The following is a 16395-nucleotide window of genomic DNA, read 5'->3' as shown; positions in this document are numbered from 1 at the left end:
GTGAGTGCCCGGCGGGTGTGGCCCACCCTCTGCCTTTGCTTCCCACACCTGCCCACAGCGCACTCCTGTCTTGCGCCCTGCAGATCTTCCCCAGTCCTTCCCTCTTCTGTCTTCCACCCTCCCGTGCTCCCTTTCCCAGGGGACACTTGCATTTTCTCCCCACTCTCTTCTCTCTCTCCCAGCCCTATCCTAATTATACGTAACTAGATCCATTTTGTCTCAAGTGGTGAGCAAGACAGGGCCACCGGACCTCTTTACTTCTCCATCTAGACGGAAAATACAAATAAATATTTTCGTGGGTTGAGGAGTCATGTGGATTGGAATGTTTGTTTATTACAGTGGGGGAAAAATGGAGCATCTGAATCAAACAGGTTGTGAGTCGTGTAGCTGGATGAGGTGAAAGTCAAGGGCCAGTGAGTCATATTTCCTTTAAAGGACCCAGTTGCATGCTTTTTTTTTTTTTTTTTAGTTACTTTATCAAACTCACAGCTGAGTAGACAGGAACTCTATCTGAAAGGGAGTTTTTAGCGTTGGAGTAATCTGAGAATGAAAAAGAGTTCCAAATGCATGCCAAGACCATTTCCCATGAACAAGGAACAAACTTGTGTGTGTCTGTTGCTGGAGATGTTTATGTCTCTCAGATGTTGCAAATGCAAATGGCTGTAGGGGCTGCCAAGGTGAATGAGTGAAAGGGCTCTGTTTTCACTGGGATAAGGAATGGTTCACTTTCTTCCTGTGTCTGTTGTGAGAAAAATGATAGTGAAACCATGATGATAAATTACAGCTGACATTTGGCCTCGGTATGAGGAAGCAATAGGGAGTGGTGGAGAGCGCAGCAAGTGAGAAAATGCGTCCCATCACAGCGGGGCACCCACCATCAACGCCATCAGAAGGTTCCCATGAGGAATGGGGTACAGGGTGATAGATTTTCTGACTTTTCAAAAAAAGCAAGAAATACTGATTTCTATGTGAAAGCTCTCAAATTTAAATGCCAGCAGTTTATTCTTTGAATTTTAAATATGTAATACCAGCGTCCTGAGGCAAAATGTGACAAGCCCTGGTTTAGGTGCTAGGTGCTGTTCTCATTAGAAATCCATCACACAGGCCAGGTGCGGTGGCTCACACCTGTAATCCCAGCTCTTTGGGAGGCTGAGGTGAACAGATCAGATCACCCGGGGTCAGGAGTTCAAGACCAGCCTGAAGAATATGGTAAAACCCCGTGTCTACTAAAAATACAAAAATTAGCCGGATGTGGTGGCGGGCATCTGTAATCCCAGCTACTTGAGAGGCTGAGGCTGGAGAATCGCCTGAACCCAGGAGGCAGAGGTTGCAATGAGCGGAGATCACACCACTGCACTCTAGCCTGGGCAACAAGAGCGAAACTCCAACTCAAAAAAATAAAATAAAATAAGATAGAAGCCCATCACACAGTGTTCTTTATGCCTAGCTATAGGTTGGTAACTCCTCCTTATGGGTTCAAAGCTCCTGGTATAGACTGTAAAATTAAGACGAATGAGTGGTTTAGGAACACATGTCCAGCATAGTCATGGTCTTCTAGTTTAGGAGACAAGCCGGGCTGGTTGGATTCCAAATGACAATTCAAAGACAAAGAAATGATCCGCACTAAGCACAATGCTTCTTTTTCTTTGAAATAACTGAAGAAGCCATCAGTCATTTTCCCAGGGCCTTTACCTTCTTGATCATGTTTCTTTTACTTGTGCCTACACCTTAAATTTAAACTCCAGTTTTTGTGAAACCTCATTCTATATCTATAGGAAAATAGTTGTGATCCTACAGTTTTAATACCTCCATGGTGGAATGCGTCACTGAGAAAAGCTGGATTACAGATGTGCATGGTTTCACTAGTACGGGTGAGAAGTCGACCTATACTCTTAAAACAAGAACTATACGCCAACAGCCTGCTTTACCACAGAGACTTACTTAAATGTTGAGACGAGCATCTGAATACTGCGCTGATTTCTAAACAGTTTTCATATGAAATGGTATCTTAATCGATGTTGAATGTAAGCTCAATATGAAGTAGGCTGGTGCTGACCTCTTTGGCATAGTGTCTAAGGAAGGAATTCTGACATTCTTCCAGGTTGGTCAAGAGCCCTGCTGCATGAGAGTTGGTGTGACTTAGAAATAGGAACAGGATCAAGTGACATCTTTGGAGGGGTGCTTTTTCCAACTCACAAAAGATCTGTGCGTGTTTACAGGCAGCAAATTAGAGAAAGTGGAAAGGAAGAAAGAGCAAGGCCACCTGCAGAGGAAGGAAGCTCATTACTGCAGACATCAGCCTGCGAGGCTGGCCCTCAACAATATTTTGCAACTGCTAAAATCTGCTTTGATAATATTTCCTGTCTTCTTTCTCTGAAGCTTTTCTCATAGGTCAGCATTCCCTCCAGCTTGAGGACTCAAGTTTTATAACCCTTTGGGGTTATTCTGTAGTTAAGAAAAATAAGTTAGTAAACCCCTTTCCTTTCAATACACAGAGGGACCTTGAAAGGCAACAGGGGCATGTGCTACCACTCTCCATTTCCACGCCTATGCAGACATCGTTAATCGACCACAGCTCTCTTTTTCTCCCAAGGAAACCAGGCTCTGGCTTGGAATCCTTTCCAATCCAGTACCTTAGGCTGCCATGTCTAATCAATTAGAATTGCCTCATTGGTTGAAATTTATATTTGCTTTCTAGTGTTTTGTAACACTTACCACAAGTTTATTGTCTTAAAACAACATACATTTTTTTGACCTTATAACTTCCATGGGCATGAATTAGCTGGATTCTCTTCTCAGGGTCTCCCAAGGCTGCCATGAAGGTGGCCTCTGAGGCTGCAACCTCACCTGAGGCTCAGGGTCTTTCTCCAAGCTCAATGGTTGTGGACGGAATTTAGTTCCTTGCAGTTGTAGGCCCAAGGCCTTCAGCAACGAAAGGCCACCCACTGTTCCCTGCCACATGGCCCGCTCCACAACATGGCAGTTTGCTTCCTGAAGGCCAGCAAGGACCTTTCGCTGCTTATAGACTCTTCTTTAAAAGGCTCACCTGATTAGGTCGGCTCATCCAGGATCATCTCTTTTTTGATTAGTGAAAAATGGACTGATCAAGGACTTTAATTACATTTGCAAAATCTCTCAGCTTTGCCATATAACATAAGCTAATCACAGAAGTAAAATCTCATCATATTTATACCCAAGGGGAGAAAATTACACAGGGCCTGTATGCTGGGGTCAAGAATCTCAGGGCCATCTTCGAATTCTGCTTACTACAAAACTTGTCATCTTTGCAATAGAACTTGCATTTTGAGCTAATGGAAAGTTTTGGGTTTGGGGGTTGCTTTGTTTGCTCGTTTGTTTTCATTTTACTTTTTATTATGAAAATTTTCAGACATTCAGTAAAGTTGAGAACATAGTATAATGAATCCCATATAGAATCCCATGGATCTATCAACTAAACTGAACCACTGTTAACATTTTGCCGTATTTGCTTCATCTGCATTCCTGTTGAAACATTTAAAAATAAATCAGACATTATGACATCTCCACACCAAATACGCTAGTAAGAGCATCTCTAAAAAATAAGGACATTTTCTACATAACTGCCTAATAAAATTGGCAATAATCCCCACATGTTATTTAATACCCGGACCACATTCAAATCTCCCAGCTAAGAACCAATCCGTAATATGCTCTCCAGGCCGATCCCCCTTAGTAAAATACCTGGCCCTCATCTACTCAATAACCATTTGGGGTCCATCAAAACTAAACTTATATCAAAGCAATGGATCTCAAAGTCCATCTCCCTATGCCTTCCTCACGTCTTTCTTTCACCCCAGAATCAGTACTAAAATATTTAGATTATTTTCTTTTCTAGTCCATAGCAGTCGAGTAAAAACAAATAATCAAACCAAGGTATGAGAACAGTAATACGTTACCCTTCTTAGGAATATCTGAATTTTAAAAGAGGCCAAAGATTACTGCAAAGACACGTGTGTGATGCTGAGCACACATTTGGGAGGAGGGCCTATCTGGTGCCCCGGAAACCCTGTCAAGCCGCTTACCTGTGACCTGCTCAGGTAAGGAGGAGTTCAGACAGAACAACAGCTCCGTGGGTGCCTGGGCCTTCTGCATGACGACAGCAGGGCCGAGGCAGGGCATGGGAAGGAGAGGCAGGCACGGTAACTGGGTGCCCCGTGAGTCTTTCTCCCCTTTGGTCTGCCACAGTTGGGGGTAGGGAGCTTTAAAGGAAAGAAACCCTGAAAAGTATACAAGCTTTGACAACCGGGACATGTGCCTTCAACAGCTTCTTACCTGTTGGTCTGTGGGCGATTTATTCTACCTCCCTGAGTGTCCGCTTCCCCAACCTTAAAACGGTTATTATAATGATACCACCCTTTGTTACTGGGGGGATTAAAAGACATAAAATATGTCAGGGGCCTAGCACAGTGCCTGGCAATGTAGCTGTCGGGAACTGAGGGCCTGCAAATGGCAACAGTGGCATTTGAGGCCGTATGAAGGGCTTACCATTGCCACCTCCGCAACTTCTCCCAAAATAACAGGATCAACATCACACTGGGAAAGACATCCCCGTCTTCCTCAGCCACGCACCCCACCCTCACATTCAGCTGGCTTGCACCACACCACACAGGAGGCAACACAGACGCACCAGGGAAAAACCAGTCTAGGCCCTAAGGGTGGGACTCCTGTTCTTCCTGGAAAACAGAGTGTTTGCCCCCACAGAGGGCCTCCGGGTGTTTTCAGCACAAGTAAATGCAACCAGATGGCACAACCCATGTGGAAATTGTTGTTTCGCCTCTTTAAAAAGTTGAACTCTGGCCTGGTGTAGTGGCTCAGGCCTGTAATCCCAATGCTTTGGGAGGCCAAGGCCAGGAATTAAGAGACCAGCCTGGCAACACAGCAAGATCCCATCCCTATAAACATTTTTTTTAAATTAATGAGCATGGCAGTATGTGCCTGTAATCCCAGCTACTCAGGAGGCTGAGGCAGGAGGATTGATTGAGCCCACGAGTTGGAGGTTATACTGATCTATGATCATGCCACTGCACTCCAGCTTAGTTGACGAAGCAAATGCTGTCTCAAAAAAGAAAACTAGTTGAACTCTGTTAGGTGAGCTCTGATGGAGAAGGCTGCTGCTTAGCCCTTTTTGTGGACTCCAGTCAAAGGAATGGAAGTGAGTTTTCTCTGCCCCACTGAAAAGACAACAGTGACAAAGCTGACACATACCTGATATTAGGGAATCTGCTGTCTCAAAGACACCGCTGGTGACTTCCTCCCAGTGTCAATGTGACTTCACTGTCTTGTTTCGTTCGCTTCCTTGGCTGTTTTCCTGACTCAGTGTGATGGCATTCTTAATTGTGACTGGGCCAGGGGACCTGTCAGGCAGCAGTCTGACTCACAGACCACGTGCTGGACTGTGTTTCGGGCTGTGGGTGTGACTCTGAAGGAGAGCTCTCCCGTCTGCCGCCATCCTGGGCTGACAATTCTACGCAAGGAGGTAGGAACCGAGCTGGCCACTCCTCACTGCATGTGCAGCTCTGGAAGCCACTCCGATTCACAGAAAAGCTCTTAGGTTTTCTTCTAAATACCTCTGTCTTCAGATGAGAAGCTGAGGCCAAGATCTCAGGGAGACAGAGGGGCCTGGGATAGGAAGACTATGCAGGCAGCTTTCCCGGAGTCCCCCAGCTGCACAAGGCCACCCACTCTGCAGATGGCCCTGGCATGCAGAGAGATCCAGCGTCAATTTACAGAGCAGCCCAGCTTCCTATCGGCTTTCTGTCCTGGCTTACCTGTTATCTGGCAAGGGTCAGGCCTTCACAACACTCATGTTTCTGCCCGGGTCTCCCCGCCTCTGGGATTTTGTACGGGCCTGGGGAGGCACCATGGTTGCAGACTGAGCTTTTCAATGTAGATACAAACACCCGAGTGTCCAGACCACAGCAGAAATTGTGTTGCTGCCTTTCCCACTTGCTGATTTGGTCTCTTGCTGCTGTTCTGACCATCGCAATTGCTACTGACTGACAAGTCCCTTGTGCTGCGATTTTAGCCTTCAGACTGGACTTCGCTGCTCTGAAGCAGAGAAGAATAGACCAGGCACATGCCTCTCTTGCTTTCTGTTTCCTTTAAGCTATAAGCTTAAAGATTTGAGAGGAGGTCAGTGAGGGAGTTACCCTAAGTATAAAACAGAAAGAAGGCTTTTAGAATATTCTGTATAATTCATAGGTCACATATTTTCCTGGGTTTCAGTCTAGACACCTGCTAAATTTACCCACTAACAGCCACCTGGGCCCCACAAGGCCTGGGTTTCTCCCCAGTCCTGAATCTTGTTTACCAACAGATCTGCCAATTACAGAGAATGATACTGCATTTTGTTTTAGGAACCCTAGTGTGTATACTGGCATGAAAATTATTTACATGCCTTCAAACGTGGTGTTCCCTATTCTCTCATCATTCAGAAGACTAATTGCTTCTGCAGAAGGCTTCCCCTCCTCCTTCCTGCCTGAATGATTAAATCCATGGGTACAATTGCCAAATGTCCAATTCCAGTTTATACTGTCAAGGAAGAAAAACGATGGGAAACTGGAGAAAGGAACGTACTTTGAATAATTCAAGGAGGCCCGTTGCTTGAGAAAGTGCTCTCTTTGTATGTACATGATCTGGACAGATGTTTTCGCTGTCTCCGGCCAAGGATGGACAAAAGAGAGGGTGTGGGGGGAAAAGGAAAGGAGAGGAAGAAACAGCAAATCTAAATACAGCTAACAAACACGAAAACGAAAAGAGCAGGGGAATAGCGGACGCAAAGCCTCGACGGGTTCTGGTCTGTCATTCTCAGGTTGTTTGTTTGGGGAGGGATCTAAAGCGCCCTAAGGTTAATCACTAGAATGATAACTTGGTCTCTGGTCGGTAGCAAAAAATGACCAGAAAAGCCAATTCTCCCAGAAGCATTAAGCTGGCGTATCAAGTTGGGGGTAAGGAGGATCTCAGGGAATGGAAAAACATCTTGAAAGATGTTAGCCTAGATTCAACCCACCACGGGACCACCAGGTTTTCCTCTGACATAGCAAGATCCAGGAAATTGTTTCACTGCGTAACAGTATGTTAACTATACACACACACACCTGCCCCTCCCGCCCTCCTCCCTCAGTTGTCCGAACTTTGAGCTTGGGCCTTAGCATCAAAAAATAAGTCTTGATTTTGTTTTCATCTGATACAAAGCTAATATGCCCATGTTGTATAAAAATCAAACAATACAGAAACATACAACAGAGAAAAAGTCATCTAGAACTCCCAGCCCCCATCCTGTACAGCATAGCATTCCCATTTCTTTTGTAAAATATAACATATAAATATATTTTTGTATAGTTTTTGTTTTAAAACATTATCCATCCTCTACACATTCAAAAATAAAATTAAATAAACAGGTATGAGAAAAAATGCAAATTGAATGCAAACAGAAACCAATTAACTATATTTCTTTTTTTTTTTTTTTTTTGAGACGGAGTCTCGCTCTTGTTACCCAGGCTGGAGTGCAATGGCGCGATCTCGGCTCACCGCAACCTCCGTCTCCTGGGGTCAGGCAATTCTCCTGCCTCAGCCTCCTGAGTAGCTGGGATTATAGGCACGCACCACCATGCCCAGCTAATTTTTTGTATTTTTAGTAGAGACGGGGTTTCACCACGTTGACCAGGATGGTCTTGATCTCTTGACCTCGTGATCCACCCGCCTCAGCCTCCCAAAGTGCTGGGATTACAGGCTTGAGCCACTGCGCCCAGCTAAATTAACTATATTTCAAATGAATAGCCCAACTACATGGAAGAAAAAGAAATGAGTTAATCCAAGGAACATTTGAACACAATACTTGCGCTAAATATCCTCAGTTAAAAAAACAAAAAAAAATAATAATCGAAATAATCTTAAACTCTGTTTAGCAGATTTGTTTTGTGTAGACCACAGTTATAACAATTCTAAAACTATTTGTGTATTATAGAACTAAGCAAACAAGTACCTAATGACGTATTGGGAGCCAGAGTTCTCACCGTGGGAGAAGGCAGGTAACAAACATAAAATGAGTGAAGACAAAAAAGAATCCTATTTGGCCGGGCGCGGTGGCTCAAGCTTGTAATCCCAGCACTTTGGGAGGCCGAGGCCGGTGGATCACGAGGTCGACAGTTATTTCCTAGCTCTGTCCACTCAAAGGACCTAGAAGCAGTAATGCCCAATAGCAATGAGCAACCTAGTACCCAGAGCTTGGTTTTTTAATGTCATTCACACCAAAAGAAATGAGGGCTCCCGGAAGAATGCTGATTCTAGGGCTGGAGCAGTTAAAGCACAAGATGAGCCTGAAACATCTTGTGCCAGAAAATAAAGAAGTGCTCAAAAAATTAAGGGAATCTGTCAAAAGGATTTGGAAGCTGCCTTGGAGGGGCTTCTACTGGCAAAACTGGGATGATGTGAGCATCAAATAAATAATGATGTTAATAGGTTAATAAATGATACTAAGTTAAATATTTTAAACATTAAAAATAAAAGCTAAAACCGTAAAATTTTTTTTTTTTTTTTGAGATGGAGTCTCATTGTGTCACCCAGGGGTGTGGAGCCTTACTGCAACCTTGAACCCCTGGGCTCAAGTCATCTTCCCACCTCAGCCTCCCAAGGTAGCTGGGACCATAAGCATGTGCCACCAGGCCCAGCTAATTTTTAATTTTTTGTAGAGACAGAGTCTCACTATGTTGCCCAGGCTGGTCTTGAACTTGTGGGCTCAAGCAATTTTCCCATCTTGGCCTCCCAAACTGTTGACCTAAGTATATTTTTTAATGGGATCAGAATAATACCATGTTCTACAACTTACTGTTTCATTTTGCAACATAACTTGGGTTTTATGTCCATCAATAGCAATAAATTTCTTCAGACAGGATCTGTATAGCCAAATCCAAATGAAAGCTTATAGAGTTTGGGGCACTTTAAGTGTATCTAATCTGATTCACTTAAATATTTAAAAATGATTCTAATTATAAAGCGGATTGTACTGGGTGGGAACTGAACCGTCCACGTTCTTACTTATGAAGACCGACGTCTGTGATACCGCAGCCATGCTGTGTTGGCCTCTGTTTCCAGATGGAAACCGGGCTATTTCAAAGGTCAGGGTAATCAGGAGAAGGTATGCGAACCTATTTTCAAAAAAAACTACCCCTCATACACCCTTTGAAGGGGAGATCTTTTCATCCTCCACCCAACAGAGGGTGATTTGGAAACGGGACCATTTCGAATCCCCTCAAGGGCTGGCTCCTGGGGTGCCTGGTTTCTGAGGCATCAGAGAGGCTCCTATGCTTGGGAGCAGATGGCTTAGTACTTATCTCCATTACAGGGTGGGGTGAAAAGAGGCACCAAAGCCTGAGCCTGCAGAAAGAACCAGGCTCTATCAAGAAAAACAGAGTCTGAGATATTTGGTAACACTTCGAATTGCTGCTGCCCAAAGCTTGTTCCCTGAGGTTTGTTACAAATTGAGTGAAATTAATCCAGTCTTTCAATTTTCAAGCAAGTGAAAAAAACACCATAAAGGATTTGCTTGCTGATACTGTATCAAAGAAAAGACAGTAAATTCATTTAAGTGAGTCCACACAGAACCGCAGACCTCTTCCCCTCTGGACCAAGGGGAAACTTTACTCCTGTTAGGAAGATTTGAAAGGAGAGGGAGAATACTCTTGAACTCAGCAGAGAATATGAAAGCAAATGTGTGGGTCTGCGAGCGACCCTCTAAATGGTATACATGGTGAAAAAAAAAGCATGAGATGTATTTTTAAATGTTTTCCAACATTTTCTTATTAACACGTTTCATATGAAGTTGAAATAATCATAGTGAATATCCATATAACTACCATCTACATTCTAACATTAATAATCTACTGAACTTGAGTTATCGCATACCTCACCATATATCTATGAATCCTCTGATAAATCTTATTTTTAATACTTTGAAAATAAATTGCAAACATCTGTATAACTTATTCTAAACACTCCAACATATAAATCAGTCAACCTTTGTTACTAATTAAAAAAAAATTCGTCATGCTTATTGAGGTGTAATTACATAGAGTGCAATGTACTTTTTAGTGTACAGTCCTATGAATCTTGACACCTGCACACCTGTAGTCATGGAACCGCCACAGCAATGAAGATACAGGAGACTTCCATCACCCCAGACATTCCTTCAGGCCCCTTCGGAGTCGTCCCTTTCCCCAGCCCTTGTCAACCAGTGATCTGTTTCCTGTTCTTATCGTTTTGGCTTTTCCAGAATATCTCATAAACCGGGTGCAGTGGCATATACCTGTAGTCCCAGTTACTCGGGAGGATGGCTTGAGCCCAGGAGTTCTGGAGTAGAGTGTGCCCTGCTGATCAGGTGTCTGTAGTAAGTTTAGCAGCAATGTGGTGACTTCCTGGGAGCGAGGGACCACCAGGTAGCCTAAGGAGGGGCGAACTGGCCTAGGTCAAAAACAGAGCAGGTCAAACCCCTGTGCTGATCAGTAGTGCAATCGTGCTTGTGAATACCCACTCAACTCCAGCATGGGTAAGTGCAGTAGCAAGGTCTCATCTCCTTAAATAAAACAGAGTATCTCATAAATGGAATCCTACAGTATGTCGCCTTTTCAGTCTTGCTTCTTTCACTTAACGTGATACATTTGAGAGTCCTCCATGATGTTGCATGCACACTTATTCCTCTTCCTTGCTGAGTAGTATCCCACTACTGGATGTGTTCTTATAAAGTATAAAGATCTGCAAGTGGCAAGATCTCTAATCACCAAAAAGCACGAGTAAACATGATCATCAGAGCGGACAGCCCCTGAGTTCTGGGGCATTCCAGTTCTATCCACAGCTCTGGTTCTCTCTCAGGGGAAGCTCTGAACAAATGAGGGACTCTGAACTCTCTGAGTCCCACTCCGCCTCAGCTGTACCCTGAGAATATCATCAGTGGCAACTATGCAGGGATAGTTTATTCCATCAGCATTAGATGATTATAATTCAGAATGTACTGGGCCAGTTGTCAACCCTACACTTTTTGTCTTTGACACTGTATATGATTACACAACCTGTACACAAAACAGAGCTCTCCCCACCCCCGCACTCCCCCGCCATTTAAGACCTGGAGCCATGGGGTGTGCTCAGAGCAGGGGGCCCAAAGAATGGCTCCTCTGTTTACAACACACCCAACAGGAATCTGGGGTCATTGTGATAAGGGCCTCAAACTTATGGCGTCCCTATGAACAAATGTCCCCTAACACCTCTATGTGGCTTCCGGGCAGAGCCAGTGGGACAGGGCTCAATATTGGAAGAAAGACTGCAGTGTTAGTGGGGAATGTTGCCATCTAAGAGCCTGTCCACTCTATGCATGGGTAGGCCATGAGTGATCTTAGAAATAAAGGCTTCGATTAAAAAAAAAAAAAAAAGACAGACCTGGAGCCAGGCTGACACAGACAAGCAGAGGCAGGAGGATACAGAGGAACAAGGTGAGAGACACTACGGTGAAGGCGCCAATGGTTCTGTGAAGCCAAGACCCACTTGTGGAGGAACCAGGAGTCCTGCGAGGCTAGAAGAGCTGTCTGGCTTTCCTGCTTCTCCCACTCCATTTTCTTTCCCTATTTTGAGTTAAAAGTCTGTGTTTTCAATCTAAAGCAGTAACATCCCGCACACGGCAGGACGAGAATGAAAGAATTTCTTGATCTCTTAAGAAAACCGTATAGCTTAACTTCATGTTTTTAAACCAGCTTTCAACTGAGTAGCCCAGACATTCTTACAATTCCCTCAAAGGAGGGAAAAAAAAATCAATTTTCTTCTAGTTCCCGGCAGCAGTTAAAAAACGAAGATGTCTGGTTTTTTAGGATGAGAAGCATAACTTCAGGGCAAGGTTACATGTTTTTTCCTTCACCCTCGCTCCCAATGCTGTCTCTGTTTCTGTATCGCCTGAGAAGGTGGTGTGGGGCACGGAGGGGCCCAGCTCAGGGTAGGGGACTTGTTTCCTGGTCTTGCCCTGCTCATCTGGGAGGCAGCAGTCAGACCACTCACCCTCTCAGCACAGCCAGGACAGGAACATTCCTTTGTGTCCAGGCCAGAAGATTTTTCTTGGTTTATAGCCTATCTATCCCTTTTCTCATTACTTTTTCTTTCTTTTTTTAAGACGAAGTCTGACTTTGTTGCTAAGCTGGAGTGCAGTGGTGCGATCTTGGCTCATTGCAACCTCCACCTCCCGGGTTCAAGAGATTCTCCTGCCTCAGCCTCCCGAGAAGCTGAGACTACAGGCACATGCCACCATGCCCAGCTAATTTTCGTATTTTTAGTAGAGACGGGGTTTCACTATGTTGGCCAGGCTGGTCTCAAACTCCTGACCTTGTGATCCACCCACCTCAGCTCCCCAGAGTGCCGGGATTACAGGGATGAGGTACCGTGCCCGGCCTCATTACTTTATTGAAAGCAACCTCTCCCAGTACTCTGCCACCTCCGGCTGCACGCATCAGTGGTGTCTCCTCTCAGTCCTGGACAGAGCTGGCCTCTCAGGACCTTTCCTTACCTCATCTCACATCAAACCAAATCCACTCCTCCCCAGACTTCCCCACCCTAGTGTGGACCAGATGAAGGGCCCTAATGTGCCAACCTGATAAAATTGATTAAAACTTCACATTCTTAGGGGTGGGAGTGATTTCACACACGTGATCTCATCAGATACAACTACCCTGGGAAGCTAGAAGGATCTGTACTGTCCCTGCCCCCTAATTTTTCTCTTGTGTGGAAACTGAAGCTTAGAGAGAAAAGAGTAAGACAGGGTCTCTGTCATTTATTGGGGGCAGTGTTCATATCACGTATTGTACCAGTGCCTCTGTTGGACATTATTTCACTCAATCCTCAGTCCAGCCCTATGAGGTTGGTAATAGTATCCATATTGCCAGTGAGGAGGCCGAAGCTCAGAGAAGTTAAAGGCCGTATTAAAAATCACAGGCCACCGTGTGGCAGAACAGAGCCAACATTCAGACACTCGTGTCCAAGTCCAGAGCAGGTTTTCACTGCTGGAACTAGGGTTCAAGCTCAAATCAATCAACTCCTAATTTTATGTTTCTTCCGGTGCCCACACTGTCTCTTCAGAAAAGGCACCCTACCATTCTCTTAAAACACGGGCCAGGTTGAAATGCACACAGCTCTGGGAGTCTCCTAGAGGCAGGACAAGGGCTGGCGATGTCTGAGGGCAGCTAAGGAGGTATTTGGAAATCGACTGGAAACTGCATCTTCCTGCTGTGTTGAGCGTCCAGGTATCTGAGAATACACCGAAGGATAATTAACCGAATGTTCAGATCTCTGCGGAATGCCCTTCCTGAGCCCCCGAATCCTTTTTCAAGCAGGACGAGGGTGCTAGGAACCACTCAGAAAATCTGAACCCGCAGTACCCTCGGGCTTAGCGCTGCTGGGGTCGCAGGCAGCCAGCCCACGTCCAGCCCAAAGTGCCCACTCCCCTTTCCTCTCAGAGCCGAGCAAGGCAGCCGGGCTCAGCAGCCCGACCGGAGCCCCTGTGCCCCCTCGGCTCCCGGGCGCGTCTCCGGGGATTCCCGTGGGGTGCTGCCCTGGCCCACGGAACCCGCCTCTTCCCTCCTGTTCGGTCGGATTCCCAGCCTGGGGGTGCCTGCGGACCCCTGCGTTTCAGAGGCTGGGCTGAGGTGGAGAACGGGGCGGGGCACGAGCGCCTATGTCTCTGCGGGATTTGGGGGACTCACACCCGGGGAGGGCGCCCCAGGCCGTTCCCACGCTTAGCAGAAGACGCCCCTGCCATCCCCCGAGGGGCCCGCTCGGAGCGTGCCAGCCGCAGCACGGGCACCGCGAGGCGGGCGAGCCGTTTCCCGGGAGAACCGGAGCCCCGAACACTTTTCCTTCTGCGCTGCGTGGGAAGAAACGGACAGCGCTGCGCCGCACGTCTGTTTTAGACCCGGGGCTCCGCCCGCCCGCAGAGGTCAGCCCGAGGACCTTCCTTTCGGAGGCTGGGGGTGGGTTCGCGCTTCACCCTCCAGCGCCCCTGAGAACCGCAGCGGGCTGGGTGGCTCCGCAGGCCCGTGTGCTAAGTGCTGGCTTCTCGGTGCTTCGGCCGCCTCGTCAGCAAAACCAGGCGAATCGAATCCACCCCGACGCGATTGCTCTTCGCATGAAGATAAGGCACGTGGAAATATTGTGTCAGCTGTGCAGAATCACCCAAATTATTATTTTTGAAACATAATGCATAGGCCAGTTCTTAATGAGTTTACTCTGTTTTGTTTTAATATCTGGAAATTGGAAGACCTGCTTATAGGAGACTTGGAGATCCCAGCATGTGTCGTTTGCCTGAGTGGGGTCTTTTGGCCTTGCTGTGTCAGGACTTGTGAGGCCGTAAACCAGCAAACAGACCCTCAGGCCTGAGCAGCCTGGGAGTGGTCTAGGGCCTGTAGAGCAAGAGAGAGCGGCCCCTTCTCAGCCTCCTCTCCGCTGGAGAGCCCTGGAGTTATTATTTATTTCCTCCAGGCCTCAGCCTCTTATCTCCTGCCAACTTCCTTTCAGAGGCATTCCTGCTGCATGCCCCAGGATTCTCCTCTGTTCACATTTATGAAGTTGTCGTGGTCTTGCATTTTAGACCACCATCATCTTCATTTGACAGTGAATGGTCAAAGAAACTGCAGAATTCATCTTCTAAAATTCATATAAATTCATATAAATGATTTCTTTAAAAGTACACATAAACCTCTTTTCACTTTAAAATATACAGAAAAAGAAAAATCGACAGTTGCTCAGGGTAACGAAGTATTTGCCTTATAGAAATTCTGAGGCTTCTTTAAGCAAAAGGAAGGATTTCTAATTAGTGTCTCTCTTGTTTCCATATTGAGCTTCCAAAGTGCTTTAGAAGGTTAATCTCTTTAATCCACCCTTCTCAGTCCTTTATTTTTCATTTGCCAAGCAAAGGTAAACTTGAAACCATCTCTATGTGACTTATAAATCCCAATTAGTGAGACCTCAGATAATGAACTTCGCTGTCATTTATGCACGTGGCAAAATGTATACCTATATAAATATCTAATAAAAGCTCCCCAACAGCTAACTGCATCGAAGGGAAGCAATTTTCCTCTCTTTTGCACACAATGGCTCTGATTAATCATACAGTGCTGAAAAATAAGAAACCTTTTGTTTAGCTTTTACTGGTTCTGTTCATTCTTTAGTTTCCACCTGTGAGCAGCTTTCATTTATAAACCTGTCTTGCCGAGCACAATGCTTTCAAAAACCACTTGGCTGTGACACAAAAACAAAAAACCCAACAATCTTTGTGCCTTTCCATCCACGCAACTTCTTCAGTTTCTTTTGCTGAATACATGTACAATTTGGTTTTGAAATACCATGTATCAAAGCACAAACAAATCGTCCCTCTGGAGTCCTGAAGAAGCTCGTCAATGTTTCCCAGTCTTCTGGTGAAGCCCGTATTTTCAGTCTCCTACAGCTCTGATTCTTGACCCCTAAGGAAACCCGCAGCTTACTCTTCCTGAGCAATTGCTCACTAGAGGACTAAGTGAAGGGAGCGAATGCTCCTCCAAGTGCAAAAACATTGTTTTCCAAAGCCATGTTGAGTATGCATAGTCATCATATCACAGGAAGTTTTTCTTTAAAACCTTATGTGCATTTTCTTTAATTTGTATGGTTTTCTCAAGTTAACATTCAGTTTTGTTTTACAGTTATATTCTAAAAACAATTATTTTTTCACCTTAGAAATTCAGTATAAATTAAAAAGAACTTTTGTTTTCTTCTTCTTTCAAGGCACACATAGTGCTCGGAGGACGTGGAGGTAAACTTGTCTGTCCCTGTCATTTTTTTTTTTAAAGGTCCTGTTGCTTTTACACTTCTAACCCAAAAAAGCCTTCTCTGGCACCCAGTGTTCCCCTAACTTTAGGCTTCCAGAGCACTGTTACTCAACAGAGAGTTTCTATATAAACCCAAAGTACTACCTCCAAATGGCAGAAACTTTAACACCACAGGCCCTTACTGGAATTTGTCTAGAAGAATCCTAAAGCTAATAAGTAGAAGCTTCTAAAGTAACGTTCCCCCCTCATCCACCCTCATGACCCTATCTTAGTTCAAATTCTTTTTTTTTTTTTTTTTTTTTTTTTAGACAATATCTTGCTCTGTCGCCCAGGCTGGAGGGCAATGGCATAATCTCGACTCACTGCAACCTTTGCCTCCCGGGTTCAAGTCATTCTCCTGTCTCAGCCTCCTGAGTAGCTGGGAATACAGGTGCATACCACCATGACCAGCAAATTTTTATACTTTTTTCCTATTTTTTTTTTTTTTTTTTGAGACGGAGTTTCGCTCTTGTTACCCAGGCTGGAGTGC

The 16395-nt window shown here is 45.3% G+C and overlaps 2 protein-coding genes and 1 non-coding gene across 6 annotated transcripts in view; all 3 read left to right on the top strand.

Annotated features, from left to right (window-relative positions):
* Nucleotides 1-16395, top strand: part of RIPOR2 (RHO family interacting cell polarization regulator 2) — a 233623-nt gene that overhangs the window by 330 nt on the left and 216898 nt on the right. The window lies entirely within an intron of this gene.
* On the top strand, nt 7-16165 carry LOC141584410 (uncharacterized). The gene has a single exon (XM_074398533.1). The coding sequence runs from the start codon at nt 13742-13744 to the stop codon at nt 14261-14263; it is 522 nt and encodes a 173-aa protein (XP_074254634.1). The 5' UTR covers nt 7-13741; the 3' UTR covers nt 14264-16165.
* LOC120361199 (small nucleolar RNA SNORA11) lies at nt 11166-11293 on the top strand. The gene has a single exon (XR_005577543.1). It is a non-coding gene; the product is annotated as a small nucleolar RNA SNORA11 (small nucleolar RNA).

Source organism: Saimiri boliviensis, chromosome 4 (assembly GCF_048565385.1).
Source record: "Saimiri boliviensis isolate mSaiBol1 chromosome 4, mSaiBol1.pri, whole genome shotgun sequence".
Taxonomy (NCBI): domain Eukaryota; kingdom Metazoa; phylum Chordata; class Mammalia; order Primates; family Cebidae; genus Saimiri; species Saimiri boliviensis.
This window is presented reverse-complemented; position numbering and strand designations above follow the sequence as displayed.

Coding starts and splice junctions, on each gene's coding strand:
- LOC141584410 (XM_074398533.1), top strand. CDS start 13,742: ATGTCTCTGCGGGATTTGGGGGACTCACACCCGGGGAGGGCGCCCCAG.